Here is a 19,285-nt window from a genome sequence, read left to right on the forward strand (position 1 = left end):
CATTCAGGGGACACCTTAGACTTATATTACATCTTGTGAAAAAGCATTCTTGGGCACCTTTAATATCACCATGAGCTGCATAGGCCCAACATTATATAAAACTTATATTTAAAAAAAAATTATATTTAATATGACATCAACTGATTAGGAAAATATTATAAATGCATAAAAGGCTACAGAAGTGTGATTTGGTTGTTGTTGTTGTTTTTTTTAAATGTTGCGATTAGATCTTTTTGAAACCCTCAACAGGTTTGTCTTCATGGTTTGAGTGTTTGGTTTCTCTGTGTCTCTTGAATTTCACGGTTCTTGGACAGTACTTCACCACACAAAATTCTTTGCCAAGTTTTGTTATGTCATGCGTATCATGCAACCTGTTGGCATCTGCCTTATTTGGCCTTTTGTCTCTATGTATTCCACATTCTCCTTACCTTTTCTGTTGCAGGTGTGAGCAGTTGCTTGGAGTGAATGGTAATCTGAGGCAGGAGCTCATGTTGGTGAAGAGGGACCATGGAGCGGGTGAACAGTTTCAAACATTGGAGGAAAACCTTGCATGTCTGCTTCAGACTCTCGTACAGAAGTATGCAGCCTTCTTTTAGTTCTAAGAAAGATTAAATTGCAGTGTAGTTACTCATTCAATCACAACAGATGATTACGCAGTCATGTGAAAATGTGAGTGCTTGTTTTTCTAACCTTTGATATTGTAATTTCTTTGTCGTGGCAGTTCATTGGTAGTAGATAAGCAACCTCCACAAGTAATCAAAACCCAGTCTAAGTTTTCCACCACTGTACGCCATCTGCTGGGAGAGAAGATGGCACCTGGAAAACCAGTCGTATTGAAAGCGCAGATTATTACTGAGGCGCAAGCAAGAAACCTGGGTCAAGGCATCGTACCCAAGTAAGTATGCTGTCTGATTTAAATACACACACAACACAAGTATCTATTAACTATCATGATTTCAGGAAAAAAAAAAATTTTTTTATTTATTTTTACTTAAAAAATTGTATTAAGTTAATTGTATTAGTTTAAAATAAAAAGTTATTTTGTTTTATTACTGTTTTTATTGCAACATTTTTATAATTAATTGTACTAAATTAAGCTAATAAATTGATAACACTTATTGAAAAATGTATCATGGTTTCCACAAAAATATCAAGCAGCACAGCTGTTTTTAACATTAATAATAAAAAAAGTTTCTTGAGCAGCCAATCAGCATATTATAATTTCTGAAAGATCATGTGACACTGAAGACTGGAGTAATGATGCTGAAAATTCAGCTTTGCCTTCACAGGAATAAATAATATTTTAAAATATATTCAAATATAAAACAATTATTTGAAATTTTAATAATATTTCAGAATATGAATGTTTTGCTGTATTTTTGATCAAATAAATGCATAAGAGGATAAGAGAATTCTTTCAAAAACATTTAATCAATCTTATAGACCCAAGACTATTGAATGGTAGTGTATACTAATACATTTTTAACATTTCAAGATGTGTACAGTAATGCATTAATTTATGAATGAACATGAATAACAATCCACAGTAGTGTATTTCTAAAATAACATTTACCTCAATTAATTGATGCTGTAAAAGTATTGTTCATTGTTAGTTCATGATGCCTTATGCATTAACTGATGTTAAAGAATCAAGGCTTATTGTTAAATGCTACCATATTATTTTAAAAGTTAATATAGACAGCTTTATAAACTGTTATTCACAGATATTAAACTAAGATTGAGCAGTATTTTTCACCTATTTTGCATTTTTAAAACTCATGCAAAATTGAATGTATTATCTTGTAACTTGACTTCTGAGAATAAAATGTCATGTAAATACCGCAGAAACGAAACCGAACAGAAAATATGATGCTGAAGCATGTTGCATATGCTGTTACTGCATGCACAGTACCATCTTTGATCTACAGCTTAAGTGTCATTGTGTCGTAATGTCACTTTTGTGCCTTTGCCATATGTTGAAATCTGCCCATACAAGCTGCCATACATGTCAAAAATTTGACAGCCTTTGTTGCTGTTCTCAGACATAAAGAGGAAGTGGAGGCACAACAAGATAAGCAAACAGATTCAGGGTTTCAGTTGAGCTGTTAACCATACAGAGGCGATACAACATTTTAGAGGTCTAACATACCACTTATAAAATATGCAAATGTTTTCTAATCATTTGCTCTCTGTTTTTCTCCACTTAGTGAAAATGTTGGAGAACTTATCAACAGCACGGCCATCTTAGAACACAACACCGCCAGCAAGAGCACATGTGCTACCTTTAGAAACATGGTGGGTAATGGCTCAAAAAAAGAGATGGATTAACCCTGTCCTGTCAAAAACAGCTCATTGAGAGTGTTGTTTTTTGCTTTATCATGCTGTCATATCGATATTCACTGCATGAAAAGCCAGATTTTCATCCCTATGGATGCCTGATGACATCTCTAATCACCAGAATTTATCGTCATTTCGCAGCCTAGGGAGTTCCCGTTTGGCGCGTGACAGAAATAGTCGGAATCATACCATGGGGGTGTGTGTGAATGGCTCTGATTAGCATATAAATGAAACTACCTTGAATGTACCTATTGGATGAAACCACAACTTTTAAAAGAGAAAAAAGCATTTGTGATTGGCTGATAGATTTGTTGCTATTGGTCAGCCTGGTCAAATGTAATACCATTTTGAGTAAACCCCACCCTTATTTTTATTATTATTATTAGCATAATAATTGCTGAATGAGTACTGAAATATAGAACATTCAACCGTACCTGTTCTCAAACCAAGCTCATGCTCTACTTGTCACCATGATGGTAAACCCCAAAAAACCCAACATAACAGAAACTCTTCTAAATTAACACAGCTAAACATTAAAGGTGCCGTAGAATTAAAAATTGAATTTATATTGGCATAGTTAAATAACAAGAGTTCAGTACATGGAAAAGACATACAGTGAGTTTCAAACTCCATTGTTTCCTCCTTCTTATATAAATCTCATTTGTTTAAAAGACCTCCAAAAAACAGGCGAATCTCAACATAACACCGACTGTTACGTAACAGTCGGGGTGTACGCCCCCAATATTTGCATATGCCAGCCCATGATTGAGGCATAACACAAGGCAGAACGTCTGGATGTGCACTGCTGAATAATCAGACTAGGTAAGCAAGCAAGGAAAACAGCGAAAAATGGCAGATGGAGCAATAATAACTGACATGATCCATGATAACATGATATTTTTGTGATATTTGTAAACTGTCTTTCTAAATGTTTCGTTAGCATGTTGCTAATGTACTGTTAAATGTGGTTAAAGTTACCATCGTTTCTTACTGTATTCACGGAGACAAGAGCCGTCACTATTTTCATTATTAAACACTTGCAGTCTGTATAATGCATAAACACAACTTCATTCTTTATAAATCTCTCCAACAGTGTGTAATGTTAGCCAGTTAGCCACAGAGCATAGCCTCAAACTCATTCAATATCAAATGTAAACACCCAAATAAATACAATACTCACATAATCTGACGCATGCATTCAGTATGCATGACGAACACTTTGTAAAGATCCATTTTGAGGGTTATATTAGCTGTGTAAACTTTGTTTATGCTGTGATAGAGTTGAGAGCTCGGGAGGGGGCGGAGAGCGCGCGATTTAAAGGGGCCGCAACCTGAAATCGGCTCGTTTGTAATTATGCACCAAAATAGGCAGTTAAAAAAATTAATTAAAAAAAATCTATGGGGTATTTTGAGCTGAAACTTCACAGACACATTCAGGGGACACCTTAGACTTATATTACATCTTTTAAAAAAAAGTTCTAGGGCACCTTTAAACACTACTAAATCTCCCACTTAACATTAATCTTGCACAAAAAAACATTACATAACACTTCATTTTAGCATTTACTCTACCTTTCGAGTGTCATGGCAAAGCATGCTGGGAGATAGAAATCACAGCCCAGCTTCAGCTAAATTTAAGTTTTTGCACTTGCGGAAAGCATGGGTGTGTCAACTGCCAAGCCAATTTCACATCAATTATAGGCAACTGCCGACAATTATCTGTGCTGCCTACACATTCCCATGAACAGTCGTTAACGTTAACCGGAAACCTACACCGCAAATTACAGTGCAGTTAACTGATGAAAATCACACTTTCCATGCAGTGTATTGTCATGTTAATTGATGGTTTTGAGAAAAGTATCACTCTAATAAGACATGCTTTCTCCTCTTCAGTCCATAAGGAAGATCAAACGAGCTGACAGGAAGGGCTCAGAGTCAGTGACGGAGGAAAAGTTTGCTTTGTTGTTCACCACAGAAATGACCATCACAGGCTGTGAGAGCCCTTATGGCATTCAGGTGGTTGACCCTCTTCTTTTACTGATTTATGTTAATGTAGTGGATTGTTTCAGTGAGTCATTAGGATGTATTTATAATTTATTTATAATGAATATATGTACATTTATGTATTTAAATATATTAGTGACTGTAAGAGTATAATTACATGTAAATATGTTTGTACGTAATTACTTAAATTGTGCACAAGGCAGTGGTAACACCAGCATAGAAATACTCATAATTCTGCTTTGCTGGAAAAAAAGTTGTGTTACACGGTAGCTTGCACTCTAGCACAATAGCTTGTGAAATCGTTGAATAAGACAAAGGTGCAAGCTGGCTCAAATCAGTGTTATTTTACTATCATTCACATATTTTCGGTGTTATTTTACTATCATTCACATATATTCGGTGTTATTTTACTATCATTCACATATATTCGGTGTTATTTTACTATCATTCACATATATTCAGTGTTATTTTAGTATCATTCACATATATTCGGTGTTATTTTACTATCATTCACATATATTCGGTGTTATTTTACTATCATTCACATATATTCGGTGTTATTTTACTATCATTCACATATATTCGGTGTTATTTTACTATCATTCACATATATTCGTTGTTATTTTAGTATCATTCACATATATTCAGTGTTATTTTACTATCATTCACACATATTCAGTGTTATTTTACTATCATTCACATATATTCAGTGTTATTTTAGTATCATTCACATATATTCAGTGTTATTTTAGTATCATTCAGATATATAATCGGTAACACTTTATTATACAGTCCTGTTTCACATGTACATACTATATACTTATTGTCATTTTTTATAAGTTTTTATTTTTATTTCAGTTTTAGTTTGATTTATTTTAGTACATGAGTATAAAAGGGTGCCTGTATTACACGTCATCAGCTCTTTTGTCTGAAGGATACATGCAGGCAAGCCTGAGGCAAGTCTTCTCAGGGAACTGGGTTGCAAACGCAACTGAGAAATTTCCATTTTGAAGTGGAACTTTGACGCTGGATTATGGTGTTGACACTATGGGGAACTAATACCTACTACGCCATGCCGAAGGGGTGCCTACCTCACTAAGTTGTGAGTATGCACAAACCTATTGGACATAACACTAAATGACTCTATGGAGTTTAGTTGGAGTCAAAAGCGCGTCAACCACTACAGCCTCAGCTATGTTCAGTATGCCTTACTAGCATCTCAGCTATATTTGTGAGAAGGTTCCTACCACGTAAGGTGCTAAAAACCTCAGTAAATAGACCTAACATAGACAAGGCATGGATGACGACTCGTATTTTTTATTTTTATGTAGTCTAACTCCAGGTTGCCCAAGATACATCCAAGGAGAAGCCTACATTCTTACCATTATCCCAGAAGCAAGGCAAACAAGAGAAGGACAGCTTAGGCCCTACTTAATAACCCCTTGTTAGAGGGACTCACCATTGCCCACATAACTTCATTCACCCAGCATCAACCCCTAGGGGCACCTGTCTAGAGCAGGATGTTCTCAGACAAGGGACTGCTCTCCCAACACCTCGCAGGATGCATGAGCGTGGAAGAATCCATCATAAAGTTTTACTGCCCTTACTGACAGAGAGAGTGATTCTGCTTTTTTTTTAACAAAATCTACTGATCTAAATTCAGGTCAATGCCTATAACATAGCCATTGTGTGCAGGGCACCACCAACCTGACCCGCTGCCACATACACATTACCAATCAACCACAAAGTGGTCTGTGGACTGTGACAAGACCAGAGCCTTTAACAAAGATGCCTCACCCTGCCAAAGATAGCTGGCCAGCATCTCCTAAATAGGGGCATCTTCACGTATCCTTGTTTGCATAAACCCTCCACATTAGAATAATTTGAATGCGGAAAAGGAGAAATACAGGCTGAACATGGCCTCTTCCAGGATCTCTCCACCTCAGTGTGCAGACCAGCAACATGCTCTCTGCTAGATCAGAAGATATCATATAATGGACTTCTTGATCCAGCAGATCGCTCAATTTGGCAATCGAGGATTGAGAAAGCGAAACCCCTTTCTCAAATTCCTCAGCCAGCTTGACCTACGATCCTTAGGATTTAAGTCTCTGCTGTGCCAGAACCGCAGAGTGCTTGTCCCTCATCTCTTGAGAAAAGGACAAAGTTTGAGCACAGGTTCTTCACTGTAAACGCATCCCTCAAGTGCTAGACGCACGTGGTCCACACCAAAGCAAAGATCGTGGGTATCTGCAGGTGTCATAAAACGTGGACACAGAGGCACGCACTTTCTAAAGCACATGCTGCTTGGTTTATCCATAATTTGTCTCCGATTATCATGTGACACACTACAAACAAAACGGCTCCTGAAGACAAAAAAGTTGATGAAGTGTAATACAGGCACCCTTTTATACTCATGGGCACTCCGCTTGTGACGTCATGGACTGTCGTCTGCCAAAGTATATTGCCGTGATGTTACACATGCCTCAGACACCGGTCACGCTTCAGTTAGTGAAGTTCCTAAACGTAATTTAGAGAGGAGCGAGCCCATCTAATCTTCCAATCAACACCCAGAGTAGGGCTGGGTGATATATCGCATGCAATTGTCACGCGCATTTCGTCAGTAAAGCCGGTTCCCTGATTACCGCTAAATTGCCATCACCTGCTTTCAAATGGAGCGGCATTTAATAGACAGAGCCGTAGTTCACTGACAAGCTACGCAATATCGCGTTCATTATCGAAGGCGATTCATCTGCCATTTGAAAGCAGGTGATGGCGATTTAGCGGTAATCAGGGAACCGGCTTTACTGACGAAATGCGCGTGACAATCGCATGCGATATATCGCCCAGCCCTAAGCCAGAATATATAAGCAGCTGCTTACCTCTCTTCAGTCTCAGCTGTTTCAGCATCCCTCCACCTCCCCAAACTCCACCTTCATTTCAGGTACCTTGCCCTATGTAGTCACATCCTATATTTATTCACTGGGGGGGTGTATCAGAGCTCGAGTTGAAGATGCTTCATCGAGCCCCTTCTCAGTGGACAGCAAGCCAAATTAGCTAACCTAATACCCTAAAGATTATATGGGCAAACGAACTCGTTAAACAATAAAAACCCAATAATTGGCAGAGTTTACTTTATTTGCATTAAATTCTGTGATTACGAAATCCTGGAGGGACTGATGTATATAAAATGTGTGGTAACTGCAGTAACTGATTGTCTTATTCTTCTCCCAGACAATCTCTCTTCCTGTGGTTGTAATTGTACATGGTAGTCAGGAAATCAATGCTATGGCGACCATCATATGGGACTGCGCCTTCTCAGAGCCTGTGAGTAGCACAGAACAACCACACAACAGCTCTTTTTCCTGTTGTCGACCCTCTACAGTGTTTTGTGAACAAATAGGCAACGTGTGCCCTGTGCTGTGCTGATTTCAGAACAGGATACCGTTCGTCGTTCCGGACCGTGTGCCCTGGAAGCAGATGTGTGAAGCTCTTAGCAGTAAGTTCATGTCTGAGGTGCAAACGCAGCGGGGCTTGGACAGATACAACCTTCACTTTCTCGCACAGAAGATCTTTGACCAGCCAGACATTTCTGAAGATTTCAGCAATATGCCAGTGTCCTGGGCTCAATTCAACAAGGTGCCACTAACATGCATTTTGCATTTTGTTTATGTTCATTGATATACAATATTATGAGCATGTGTTGTCTATCAGCTAACTAGTTGATTAGTTATTTTTTTCTTATTTATGCTTTACTTAGCACACTGACAGCATTTAGATGGTGAAACAATCTTTCCATGCTGTCTCAAGACCCCTAAAAAAATAAAGTGTCTAGAGCAGGCCTGGGCAAACTAGGTCCTGGAGGGCCACTGCCCTGCAGAGTTTAGCTCCAACCCTAATCAAACACACATGAACAAGCTAATCAGCACCTTCAGGATTACTAGAAGGCTACAAGCAGGTGAGTTTTATCAGGGTTGGAGCTAAACTCTGCAGGGCAGTGGCCCTCCAGGACCGAGTTTGTCCATTCCTGGTCTAGAGACCCCAGCACCTAATTTTGAAAATGTGTTGATAACACATTTATTTCTGTGACTGTTTTAACACAGGAAGTTCTGCCTGGTCGAAACTTCACCTTCTGGCAGTGGTTTGAAGGGGTGATGGATCTTACAAAGAAATGCCTGAGGGACTATTGGAGTGATGGGTACAGTTACATTTCCTTAGTTTGTTTTTCACTTTAAAGAGAACTAGACTAGATAACTAAAGAGATGAAAAGAACTACTGTTGATATCTACCACTCCCTGCCCCTGCAGATTGATCTTTGGCTTCATTGGAAAACAGCATCTCCATGTCATCCTGCAAAACAAGCCCAACGGCACCTTTCTTCTGCGCTTTAGTGACTCAGAACTTGGTGGCATCACCATCGCCTATGTGGGTCCCACTGATAGTAAGTCTTGAATATTTATACTATACGATACAGATAGATCTTATTGTGAATGATTAATCTATGTATATAAATTTTTCTTCTGCCAGATATCTTTCTAGTGATTTATGCAAGAATTCCCCAATCATTTAGTCTGCTTAAAGGGATAGTTCACCCAAAAATGAAAATTTGATGTTTATCTGCTTACCCCCAGGGCATCCAAGATGTAGGTGACTTTGTTTCTTCAGTTGAACACAAATGATGATTTTTAACTCCAACCGTTGATGTCTGTCAGTCAAATAATGGGAGTGAATGGTCACACAGTCTATAAGAGTCAATAAACATGCACAGACGAATCCAAATTAAACCCTGCGGCTCGTGACGACACATTGATATCCTAAGACACGAAACGATTGGTTTGTGCGAGAAACCGAACAGTATTTATATAATTTTTTACCTCTAAAACACCACTATGTCCAACTGGGTTCAGCAATTGCTTGGTGAGGTCTGATCGCGCTCTAACAGCGGCAGTGATGTCTCGCGCATATACTTCAATGAGTGCTAGACATCACTGCCGTTGTCAGAGCGTGATCAGACCTCACTAAACGAACCCTGAACGCAGTTGGACATAGTGGTGTTTTAGAGGGAAAAAATTATATAAATACCCTTCGGTTTCTCGCACAAACCGATCGTTTCGTGTCTTAGGACATCAATGTGTCGTCACGAGCCGCAGGCTTTAATTTGGATTTGTCTGTGCGTGTTTTTTGACTCTTATAAATTGTGTGACCATTCACTCCCATTATTTGACTGACAGACGGCAGCGGTTGGAGTTAAAAATCATAATTTGTGTTCAGCTGAAGAAACAAAGTCACCTACATCTTGGATGCCCTGGGGGTAAGCAGATAAACATCAAATTTTCATTTTTGGGTGAACTATCCCTTTAAACCCACCCATCTTTCTCCTCCAAGTCTTTTTTCATTACTGAAAAACAAATAAATTTACACTTAATTTCCAACATTTAATCTCCTAATGCAGTGCCATGCAAAGCATGCTGGGAACTGAGAACTGGGAACAGTTAGTTGTCAACATTCCCAACAAAAAATGATTATGTTAGTACAAATTTTACAAATGTAAGTGGATTGAACAGTCATTTAAAAGTAATTTAAACAAGTTGCAATTTTTGACTGCATGTCACTGTTGTTTCTGCTCAGACGGAGGCAGGAAAGTCCAGAATATCCAACCTTTCACCAAGAAGGATCTGGACTCAGCTGGCCTTGGCGACCGCATACGGGATATTAACTGCATTACTTATGTGTATCCAGACTTATCAAAGAATGAAGTATTTAAGAAATTCTTTACAGGCAAGTAACATGATCTTTTAAAGACAATGTCTATATGTTAAATGGATAGTTCACCCAAAAATTAAAATTATCCCATGATTTACTCACCTTCAAGCCATCCTAGGTGTGTACGACCATCTTCTTTCAGATGAACACAATCGACGAATTCAGATGAAAACCAAGATTTATAATGGTTGTGAATGGGGGGCCACATTTTGAAGCAAAAATAAAATGCATCCATCCATAATAAAAGTAATCCATACGGCTCCAGACGGTTCATAAAGGCCTTTTGAAGCGAAGCGATGCGTTTTTGTAAGAAAACGTCATTGCGTCGAGTTAGAGATTGCCCTTCCGCTGCAAATCGATGCGTACGGCCGTCTGTCGGAAGCTAGTTATCATAGTTAATAAAGGATATTTTTAAATATATCTCAGATTGTGTTCGTCTGAAAGAAGATAGTCATATACATCTAGAATGGCTTGAGGGTGAGTAAATCATGGGATAATTTTCATTTTTGGGTGAACTAACCCTTTAAGGTTTTACTAAAAAGAGAAAATTCACAAAATGTATCTGTATATTTGAATATTTCTTAAAAAAACAACAACAACAACAACTGATGCATAACAGAAACAGTCCAAGAATTATGCATCTGTTTTCTTGTGTCCTGAAACAGTGCCTTCCCCGCCTAATCCTGATGGATACCTGCCATTCAAACTAACAACAGTAGTCAACCCGTAAGTACAATTTTATACAATTTTAATTTAATGAGCACAGTGCCTTTTTATTATGTTAACAACAATAACTCAGGGTATATATAGAGAACTGCTTCTATATAAAGTATGACAGGAAAATTAACTCAAGTCATTGCCTTGATCACAAAGTACTTGAGACATTGACGATGTCCGTCACATGATTATATTTATATATATTTTCTTTAATGATAAGAGGTGACCACTCCTCCACTCCCAGCATACCACCTCAGACTGACCTTCCTCCGGATTTCTATAACCAATCTATTGACCCTGTCTATGGAAACATGTGCGTATTGAAGCAATCAGATCTTTGTTTCAGCCACAGATATATACAATGTTGCAGTATAGTTACTTTTAAAAGTCTTTATTCCGTGGTGTGTAAAATACCTTTCCCCCCCCACAGGAATCAGAATCGGTTCTCACCGTAAGTATAATTATACTTTGGCTTTGGAAGTTCATTCACATTTGCATCTGTCTGCTCGTGGACCATGTAGGACTGGAAATGCCAATCATATTTTTTGATCAGAAGGCTTTGTTGTAAACATAGACATCAACAACAGTCTTTTCAGGCATCCTAGCCAAAACAGTCTCTAATTTGAAACACTGTTAATGGCCATATTAAGCTCACAAGAGCTCACAGACTTCTACAAGTAGAGTCTGACATTAGTACATTGCTAAGCACAAAAAAATTATTTTATAGTTTTCAGTACTAGATAAAATGCATTATTTTTTTTTAATGTTACCATGGCTGGATTTATTTGATCAAAAATACAGTAAAAACAGTAATGTTGTGAAATATAGCTGTTTTCTATTTTAATATATTGTAAAATGTAATTTAAATTTCAGCACCATTACTACATTCTTCAGTCATTCAAATATGCTGATTTGGAAATCTTTTTTCAAGACTATTTGATGAACAGAGCCTTTGTATGTGTAAAAAGAAAATGTGTCTTTACTATCTCTTTTGATCAATTGAATGTGTCCTTGCTAATTTAAAGTATTTCTTTCTTTCAACAAAACAACAACAACATTCTGTTGCTCTTCCCAGGCATCCTAGTAATTGTACACCTACATATATGCCAGACCACATGTCTGTTCCAGGACCAATCTTCCAGTCATCCATGTAAGTCACAGTCACATTAAAGTTCTTTGCAAATCCCTAGTATTTAAGAAATTTGAGAAATGCATACAGGTTTTGAACGACATGAGTAAATTTTCATTTTTAGGTATCAATCACACAGCTGTTCTTTATTAACATTCTCATCTTTCTTTATTCTATAACAGGCCACCAGCTCCCTCAGATGAACCCATAGACATGGATGCACTGGAGGGAATTTTGTCATCATTTTGAGGTACAGTCCCTCTGTTTTTGTTGGAAAAGGGCTATAAGATGGCTTGGGACCCCAAGGACTTCCAGCGCAACTCACTTGTCCTAAAAGGACACATTACCCATTTGTTTCAAAAAACAAGTATATCTGTAGGGATGCACTTTTGCTAAATTCATATCCATGAATCAATGGACGGAGGGTGGCTTTGTTGGGCGGGGAAATTATCACATGGATTGTTCAACAGCTCAGCATCACACTTGCTTCCTCTTGCAAAAACCACACTAAACATGCAGTTTAAAGGACCCGTGTGTTTAACTGAATAATCATAGGGAATGTTTAATAGCAACTTGTATAAAATTCTATTCAATTTCTGTGAAACGCAGGTGAAGTTTTGTCAAAAAGAGTCTTTGCGCATTAGCTTGTAGTACCTAAACTGCTAAGTCATTCCCAGTTTCGGTCTTATGACTGCTTTTGAAAGCGTCATTGTAACTGACAAGTGAAACAGGAAATTGTTTGCTATCAAGTGGTTGTATTTCCATTGTATCAAGATAGACCAAACAGGTTTAACTTATGCATTTTTGTAAGCCAGATTTTTTTTTTTTTTGATGCAGATAAAAACATTATATTTAACATATTTCAGTGTGGGAATGTCACCAGAGTAGATTAACCTAAAACGAATAGCATCACAGTGCTACTGATTTTATGAAACTATATGCAATTATTAGTTTTAAGCCATTTTCCATATAAACAGTTTTTCATTTGGCTGTTTTATTTGCATGAGTTGTTTGTGATCGCATATTCAATATTCAGTATTCATACAGATACGATTCTACAGTCAGGTCTGGCCAGTAAAGCTAAAATCACAGTTTTATGAATTGCATATCACTAGTGACTTTTACTTTACGCTGTAATGTATCATTTGTTCCATTAGTCACACAATGCGATCTATAACTCAGTTTCGCAAACCTCTCGTTACATCATTTATGAGTATGAATCATGTAAAATATCTCGTGTGGACAAAATAACAGTAAGTTTTCACATCAAATGTTGTCTCTACATACTCTACAGTGTTCTGTGTGCACCTCTTCTGTATTTAGTCCTTAGTGCTACAAGTCGTCAACTTTCTTAAAATTTAAATGTAATATACATTGTTTCTTTTCCATAAACTGTGATTTTTTTTTTTACCTTTCAACAATACTGTTCTATACTGTGTAAAATATCAATCTTTCATCTTAGTGCTTTGAATAGGAAAATATCAAATGGGATGTTTTTCAAAGGTGCCATCAGTAACTATCTGTATGTATTTAGTCCTTTTGGGGAATACCAAATCATTTCATTTCTATTGTCTATTCAGATGTTCTTTCTGTAGCTTTAATGGATGAATGTGCTATATATACATCTGCCTGATAATTGATCCAGAAGATCTCGTCATATTCCTATTAATGGCCAAAAAAGAGCATAAAGCACTTAATGCATTTGTCATTGAAAAATGTAAAAGTTGCAGTTTTTCTCTTTTAATACATGTGACCAAATATGTAAAGCAGGTATATAAGATTTTTTTAAAAGAAATATTCAAATTTCCATGTTTTAAATCTGATAAATAAAGTCAAAATGCCATTCGAGACAGAGTCTCTTGCCTGAGAATTCCGTAGTTCTGGATTTCTAAAGAATAAAAGTTTAACATAGAACGAAAATTGGTGTTAATTTAGAGATGGTAAAAAAAAAAAAAAACTAAAAAAAAAAACTGACAATTGTTCATGAAATTCAAGCACTGTGGCATTATTTCACACTCCAAAGTCAGACAGTTACTAACTTGAAATTATTATTTATACTCAGCTAGCTTCAACAGTCAAAAAAGTGTATCTTTACATTTTACACAAGACTTTGATGACAAAATGAGATCTGATTTTCATGTAAACATTGACGTTTGTATGTAGAAAGTCCATTTAATTAAATATCTTCAAAAAGAGCGTGCTTACAGAGCCCTATGGTGAGGTTTGGAGATCTTTCAGCTGACTCTGGTCTCCCTTCAGTCAGAGCTTGGGTAAGAAGACACTAGTGAAAGAGTGCAGAAAGGCAAAAAGTGACAGAACACCTGGGTGGAGTAATCGCCTTTTCATTCTATCAGATCCAAATGCTGCAAGAACATTAATGTGCATTTAAATCCAGAAATCTCGGTCGCTCAGCAATCCTCTATTCGGAGACCAATGAGGAAGGGGTGACTAAATTACATGAACAAATCCCTCTCCAATTGTGAAAAACAAGAACGGTCATTGTATCCATGATGTTTTCAACCACTTCTGCTCAGATCGGTGAGGTTTCAAATTTCTTTTACAATGAATTACACAAATATTCTCTTGCCCGAGACAAAATATCATTGCTTTCACCTAACTTTAGCTATTTACACACAAAATAATGCCAAACCCATTAATCTAAACAGAAAATCTATGCATGCAGATTTATGGCAGAAAAAGTTCAATGAAAATGCCTGAAACATGATAAACTGGTGAAAACAGTGATGTACTCCGTCATAATATTTTTCGGAAGTACTAAACTCAAGTTTTGAAAATGACATGGGGGGAGGGTATCAAGTGCTTGTATCAAGTAAAAGTTAGCGTAGTTGTGTTTTGTATGTTTATGTATGATGGTGTGACTGTGCTTCTTTTAAAGAAACACATACTGGACCATTAGGCCACAGTTAAACAATACAACAGTTTAAAACAGACTCGAAGAGGGATCCAAATTCCCAAAGGATTTATAAAGCTTTTAGTCGTGAATGAACATCCACCTAACCGAAGGTTTAAAGGAATGTTTCCTTCATTTTGGGAGATAGAAAAAAGAACGTCGCATTGATACAAACACATGGCGAATGGTGGAAATGGAAGAGCCAAACTGGAAAAAACACACACACACACACACACCAAGCACAACTGAATAATGTAGACTGTAAGTAGAATGTAAAGAAATCTGTTGCAAAATGCTAATAATATTGTACACGTGTCACATCTCTGAAAAATCAAAGAAAAAATAAACTGAAATGAATGAATGAATGAATGAGATTTAAACCCTGTGAAACTGGAAAGCATGCAGAAGTCCACTTCTAGCGTAGTTCACTCTTAGTAGACTAGAAATGACAGAGGTGCCCCTGAGCGGCGTCAGCCACCTGATCTCGCTCCCTATGCCTGGCGGTACAGAGCGCAGTCCTCAGCAGGAAGTCCTCTTCTTACCCTCATTCTTAGTCCTTGGGAAGGGGTTATAGTGTCTCGATTGCCTTTGGAAGTGTGTGTGATTCTCCCTGTGGCAAACTTTGTTGGTATGTTGGAGGTGTGTGAAGATGAGGTGTGTGAAATGAGGTGTGTTGCTTCAGGGATCCAAAGTTTCCTGGCAGTGTTTATAAGGCTTGTGTTTTAAGCTCAATCGGTTCCCCTCGGGTCTCCTGCTGGGCTTCGGCCTCAGGAGGCCGGTTGCCCTTGAGCACGGCCAGTCGCTCGGACAGACCGCGCATGCGTGGAAAGAGCATGAAGTCGTACAGCAGGGCGCCCATAGCGCCGCCGATCATAGGGCCCACCCAGTAGACCTACCAGAACAGACGGAAAACTGTAACATTTATGATTCGATAAGAAAAATCTAAATATATGATGGAAAGGTGTCTTACCCAATGGTTAATAAAGTTCCTATAAAGCATAGCAGGGGCAAAAGACCTGGCAGGGTTCATTCCAGCTCCAGTGTAATACATCTGCAATGAGATTCGTGTCAAGTCAAATGTATTTGTATAGTGTGTTTCGCAATACACGTGGTTTCAAAGCAGCTTTACAGAAAATCATGATGTTAACGTTTATGATATCTTAATGTGTTTATGCCTTATTTGGCGCGTTTAGCAGATTACAGTTGGGCAATAATATAGTTTACATTTTGCAACAAGCAATCAAGCTGTCGAGAAATATTATATAGTATAAATCGCCCTACGCAAAATAATATAAAGAGCTGGGCGATAATATAGTTACATTTGTAGACGAAATAAAAATGCTTTTTTAATAAACCATGCATTTCATATAACCAATAGCACCAGTGATCTTCAACTGGTGGGTCTTGATCCTAAAAAATGTGTATGGTTACGGAAAATTAAATATTTTACAAGAGAGAAAATCATGATCAAAGTTTCATTTCAAATCAATAAAATGATTTATTTACTGTCATGTTGTTCCAAACTTGAACACAAACTTCTATTGTCCATACAATAAAAGTAATGAAACAATACTGGATCTTATTGTCTTTTATTGTATGGACAAAAAAAAAAACCTGAGCCTTTGTGTTAAACTTAAGAAAGAATGTCATACAGATTTGGACCGATATTATGTGAGTACATTATGATGGAATTTTCATTTTTGGGTGAACAATCCCAGCTAATTACTAAATTAATAGTGTTTGATTCATGTGTTTCTATCACACCTGCTGTTGTTTATGCATTTACAAAACTGTACCTATTTCTTGCAGCAATGTTTGACTTTGTTAACATTTTAGTGCTGTTTTGCATTGGAAAATCTGGGTCATGAGGCAAAAACCAATGGAGAACCACTGCTTTTAAGACTGAATCTGTCCTGTAGATGGCCCCTTACCCCCAGCAGGTGGCCCACAAGCACTGAGAACCCAATGGACAGGGCAGCAGAACCCAGTCGCCCATTTCGCCTCTCATCCGTCACGGCAAAGACACAGACCACGAGTTGCAGAGTCAGGAATATCTCTATGGTGGTGGCCATTCCCAGACTGATGCCTGGCTGAAGCTGAAAGCATATAGACATGTACGGCAAAAAAAATTCCAGAATACATTTATTGTCCGCTATTTTTTTCATGTGAAAATATCAGGTGCTCTAATGATGTTTTTAACATCTATGTGGTTGATTGATCAATCAGTCAAACTATCAAACTAATGAACTCACCAATTCAAATACACCCTCTTACCGTGTTCAGGGCCAGATTGCCTCTCATATTGCTTGGCGTGACCCCATACAGCACACCGGCTCCAGCTAGCGCGCCCAAACACTGAGCGCAGATGTAGAAGAAAGCACGAAACAGGGACATCTGAGAGCCAATCAGGTAGGCGAACGTGACAGCTGGGTTGATGTGGCCACCGCTGATGTGGCCGATGGACTGGATGAGTGTGGCAGCTGCCAGCCCAAAGCAGAAGGCAACTTGGAGCACGTTGTGTGGCCCGGTGGTCCAACGCAGAGCTGCTCCCATCCCGAAGAACACAAAGAACATGGTGCCGTAGAACTCGGCAAACACAGCCCGCCAAAAAGACATGGACCGGAACTCCCACATGGCTGCAATAACTCAGAGGCGATGCCAAAAATATGGAGGGATGTGAGCGTGAGAAAGAGAAGAACCTCCAAGAGCTTCCTCTCAGATCTGGATGCGTTCCTTTGATTTTTTTTTTTGTGGATGGACACAAAAAAAACAAAGGCGTCTAAACTATAGAAAACCAAGCATAAATGCCTCTATAACCTACAAAGAAGTTCGCGTAAAAAGCAGCCCTGCTTCACAAGACTGAAATCATTTGTTCCGTTAATTTCTAACTTGTGGTTTTGTCATAAAACCTTAAGTGTGAAACTAGCAGGTGATCTCTACATCTACATGAAAGTTCTAGATGATATTTAATAAAAGAACACGGATAGACAAATGATGAGCATGTCCTGCAGACATTCAACCTCTCTGATGGGGAAGCGAGAGGCCACATGGCTTTTTATAACGGCCGTGACCCTCAGTGACACTATAATCCTTTGGCTGAATTGTGGGAGGGGGCTGCAGACAATACAACAAATCAAATAAAAAAATTCTTAAGCCTTTTCTGTACTGCACTTCCCTTTTTTTGCTCATGATCATCGCCGTAAAGCTTACAATATTTTTGCAATTGAGTAACAGTGAAATGTTAAATGTATCTTGGTGGGATATGTAACTTTTATCTTAGTCTTCGAGTACAAATAAACATACCTCAAATTGGAGGAGAAAGGTCATAAAATGTGTAAAATGTTTAGAACAAGAAATAGTTTAACAGCAGGCGAAAGGGAAGGAATGTATTAATTAGACGTGGGAACATGATGACATTTAGAAGAACATCCCCTGAGGATCACTGTCCCATCCCAGCCCATGACAGGGAACAGTGTTCAGGAACTGCCTCTTCTCTGGCCTCGGCTACAACACTAGGGCCCCTAAAAGGGTCTAGAGCCCTTCACAGTGTGGATTAGGTGCTGACACAAAGAAACAATCCCTCTCATACAACAGAAGGAAGCCTCACACGGATGAACCTATCATAACTAACACTCCACATGCACAGGATAGAGAAGTCCTTTTTTAGTAATAACATCAAAATAAAATAATGCAATTAAATATCATATATGAGCCTGTATATGCACAATGTATATAATATAATATAATTAATGTAATATTTGGCAGATGTTTTTAAACTGCGGTGAATTATATATTATTATAAATTATTATATAATAAAATTATTTATAATATAAGATTTGGCAGATGCTTAAAATAAATATAATGTAAAATTATATAACATATTTGGCAGATGTTTTTAAAATGCTTTGGTTTAAAATAAAATAATAAATTATTATATACTAAAATTATATATAATATAATATTTGGCATATGCCTAAAATAAATATAATATAATATTTGGCAGATGCTTAAAATAAATAATATAATAAAATATAATATAAATTATATAAATATAAATGATTATATAATAAAATTATTTATAATATAAGATTTGGCAGATGCTTAAAATAAATATAATATAAAATTATATAATATATTTGGCAGATGTTTTTAAAATGCTTTGGTTTAAAATAAAATAATAAATTATTATATACTAAAATTATATAATATAATATTTGGCAGATGCTTAAAATAAATATAATATAATTTGGCAGATTCCTTTATTCAAAGTGATATACATTGCATTTAATATACAGAATTCAATGTTAACTGCTTTGAATAAAAACATCTGACAACTGCATAAATATGTAAATAATATAATTGGTGTTATATAATATTGTATATACTGTAACAACATACAATGTTGTCATTCAGTTTTTTTTTATTT

At 37.3% G+C, this 19,285-nt stretch overlaps 2 protein-coding genes across 3 annotated transcripts in view; one reads left to right on the forward strand and one right to left on the reverse strand.

Annotated features, from left to right (window-relative positions):
* Window positions 1-13,795, forward strand: part of stat6 (signal transducer and activator of transcription 6, interleukin-4 induced) — a 29,050-nt gene extending 15,255 nt beyond the window's left edge. Inside the window, exons 8-21 of one of the 2 annotated variants that reach the window (XM_048177320.1) lie at window positions 443-577; window positions 722-895; window positions 2,208-2,295; window positions 4,231-4,353; window positions 7,573-7,665; window positions 7,774-7,977; window positions 8,442-8,536; window positions 8,646-8,779; window positions 9,967-10,116; window positions 10,767-10,827; window positions 11,039-11,131; window positions 11,249-11,269; window positions 11,894-11,968; window positions 12,130-13,795. In XM_048177320.1, coding sequence (XP_048033277.1) covers window positions 443-577; window positions 722-895; window positions 2,208-2,295; window positions 4,231-4,353; window positions 7,573-7,665; window positions 7,774-7,977; window positions 8,442-8,536; window positions 8,646-8,779; window positions 9,967-10,116; window positions 10,767-10,827; window positions 11,039-11,131; window positions 11,249-11,269; window positions 11,894-11,968; window positions 12,130-12,196 — 1,513 coding nt within the window. In that variant the 3' untranslated portion in view covers window positions 12,197-13,795. The remainder of the gene's footprint in view (window positions 1-442; window positions 578-721; window positions 896-2,207; window positions 2,296-4,230; window positions 4,354-7,572; window positions 7,666-7,773; window positions 7,978-8,441; window positions 8,537-8,645; window positions 8,780-9,966; window positions 10,117-10,766; window positions 10,828-11,038; window positions 11,132-11,248; window positions 11,270-11,893; window positions 11,969-12,129) is intronic. The other variant, XM_048177321.1, reaches the window with a different exon arrangement.
* Window positions 13,796-14,273: 478 nt separating this feature from the next.
* On the reverse strand, window positions 14,274-17,642 carry mipa (major intrinsic protein of lens fiber a). Its single transcript, XM_048177322.1, has 4 exons — window positions 17,133-17,642; window positions 16,790-16,954; window positions 15,829-15,909; window positions 14,274-15,750 (listed from the first exon to the last, which is right to left on the reverse strand). The coding sequence occupies exons 1-4, from the start codon at window positions 17,490-17,492 to the stop codon at window positions 15,565-15,567; spliced, it is 792 nt and encodes a 263-aa protein (XP_048033279.1). The 5' UTR covers window positions 17,493-17,642; the 3' UTR covers window positions 14,274-15,564.
* Window positions 17,643-19,285: the final 1,643 nt, after the last annotated feature.

This window comes from Megalobrama amblycephala, linkage group LG24, assembly GCF_018812025.1.
Source record: "Megalobrama amblycephala isolate DHTTF-2021 linkage group LG24, ASM1881202v1, whole genome shotgun sequence".
NCBI lineage: Eukaryota > Metazoa > Chordata > Actinopteri > Cypriniformes > Xenocyprididae > Megalobrama > Megalobrama amblycephala.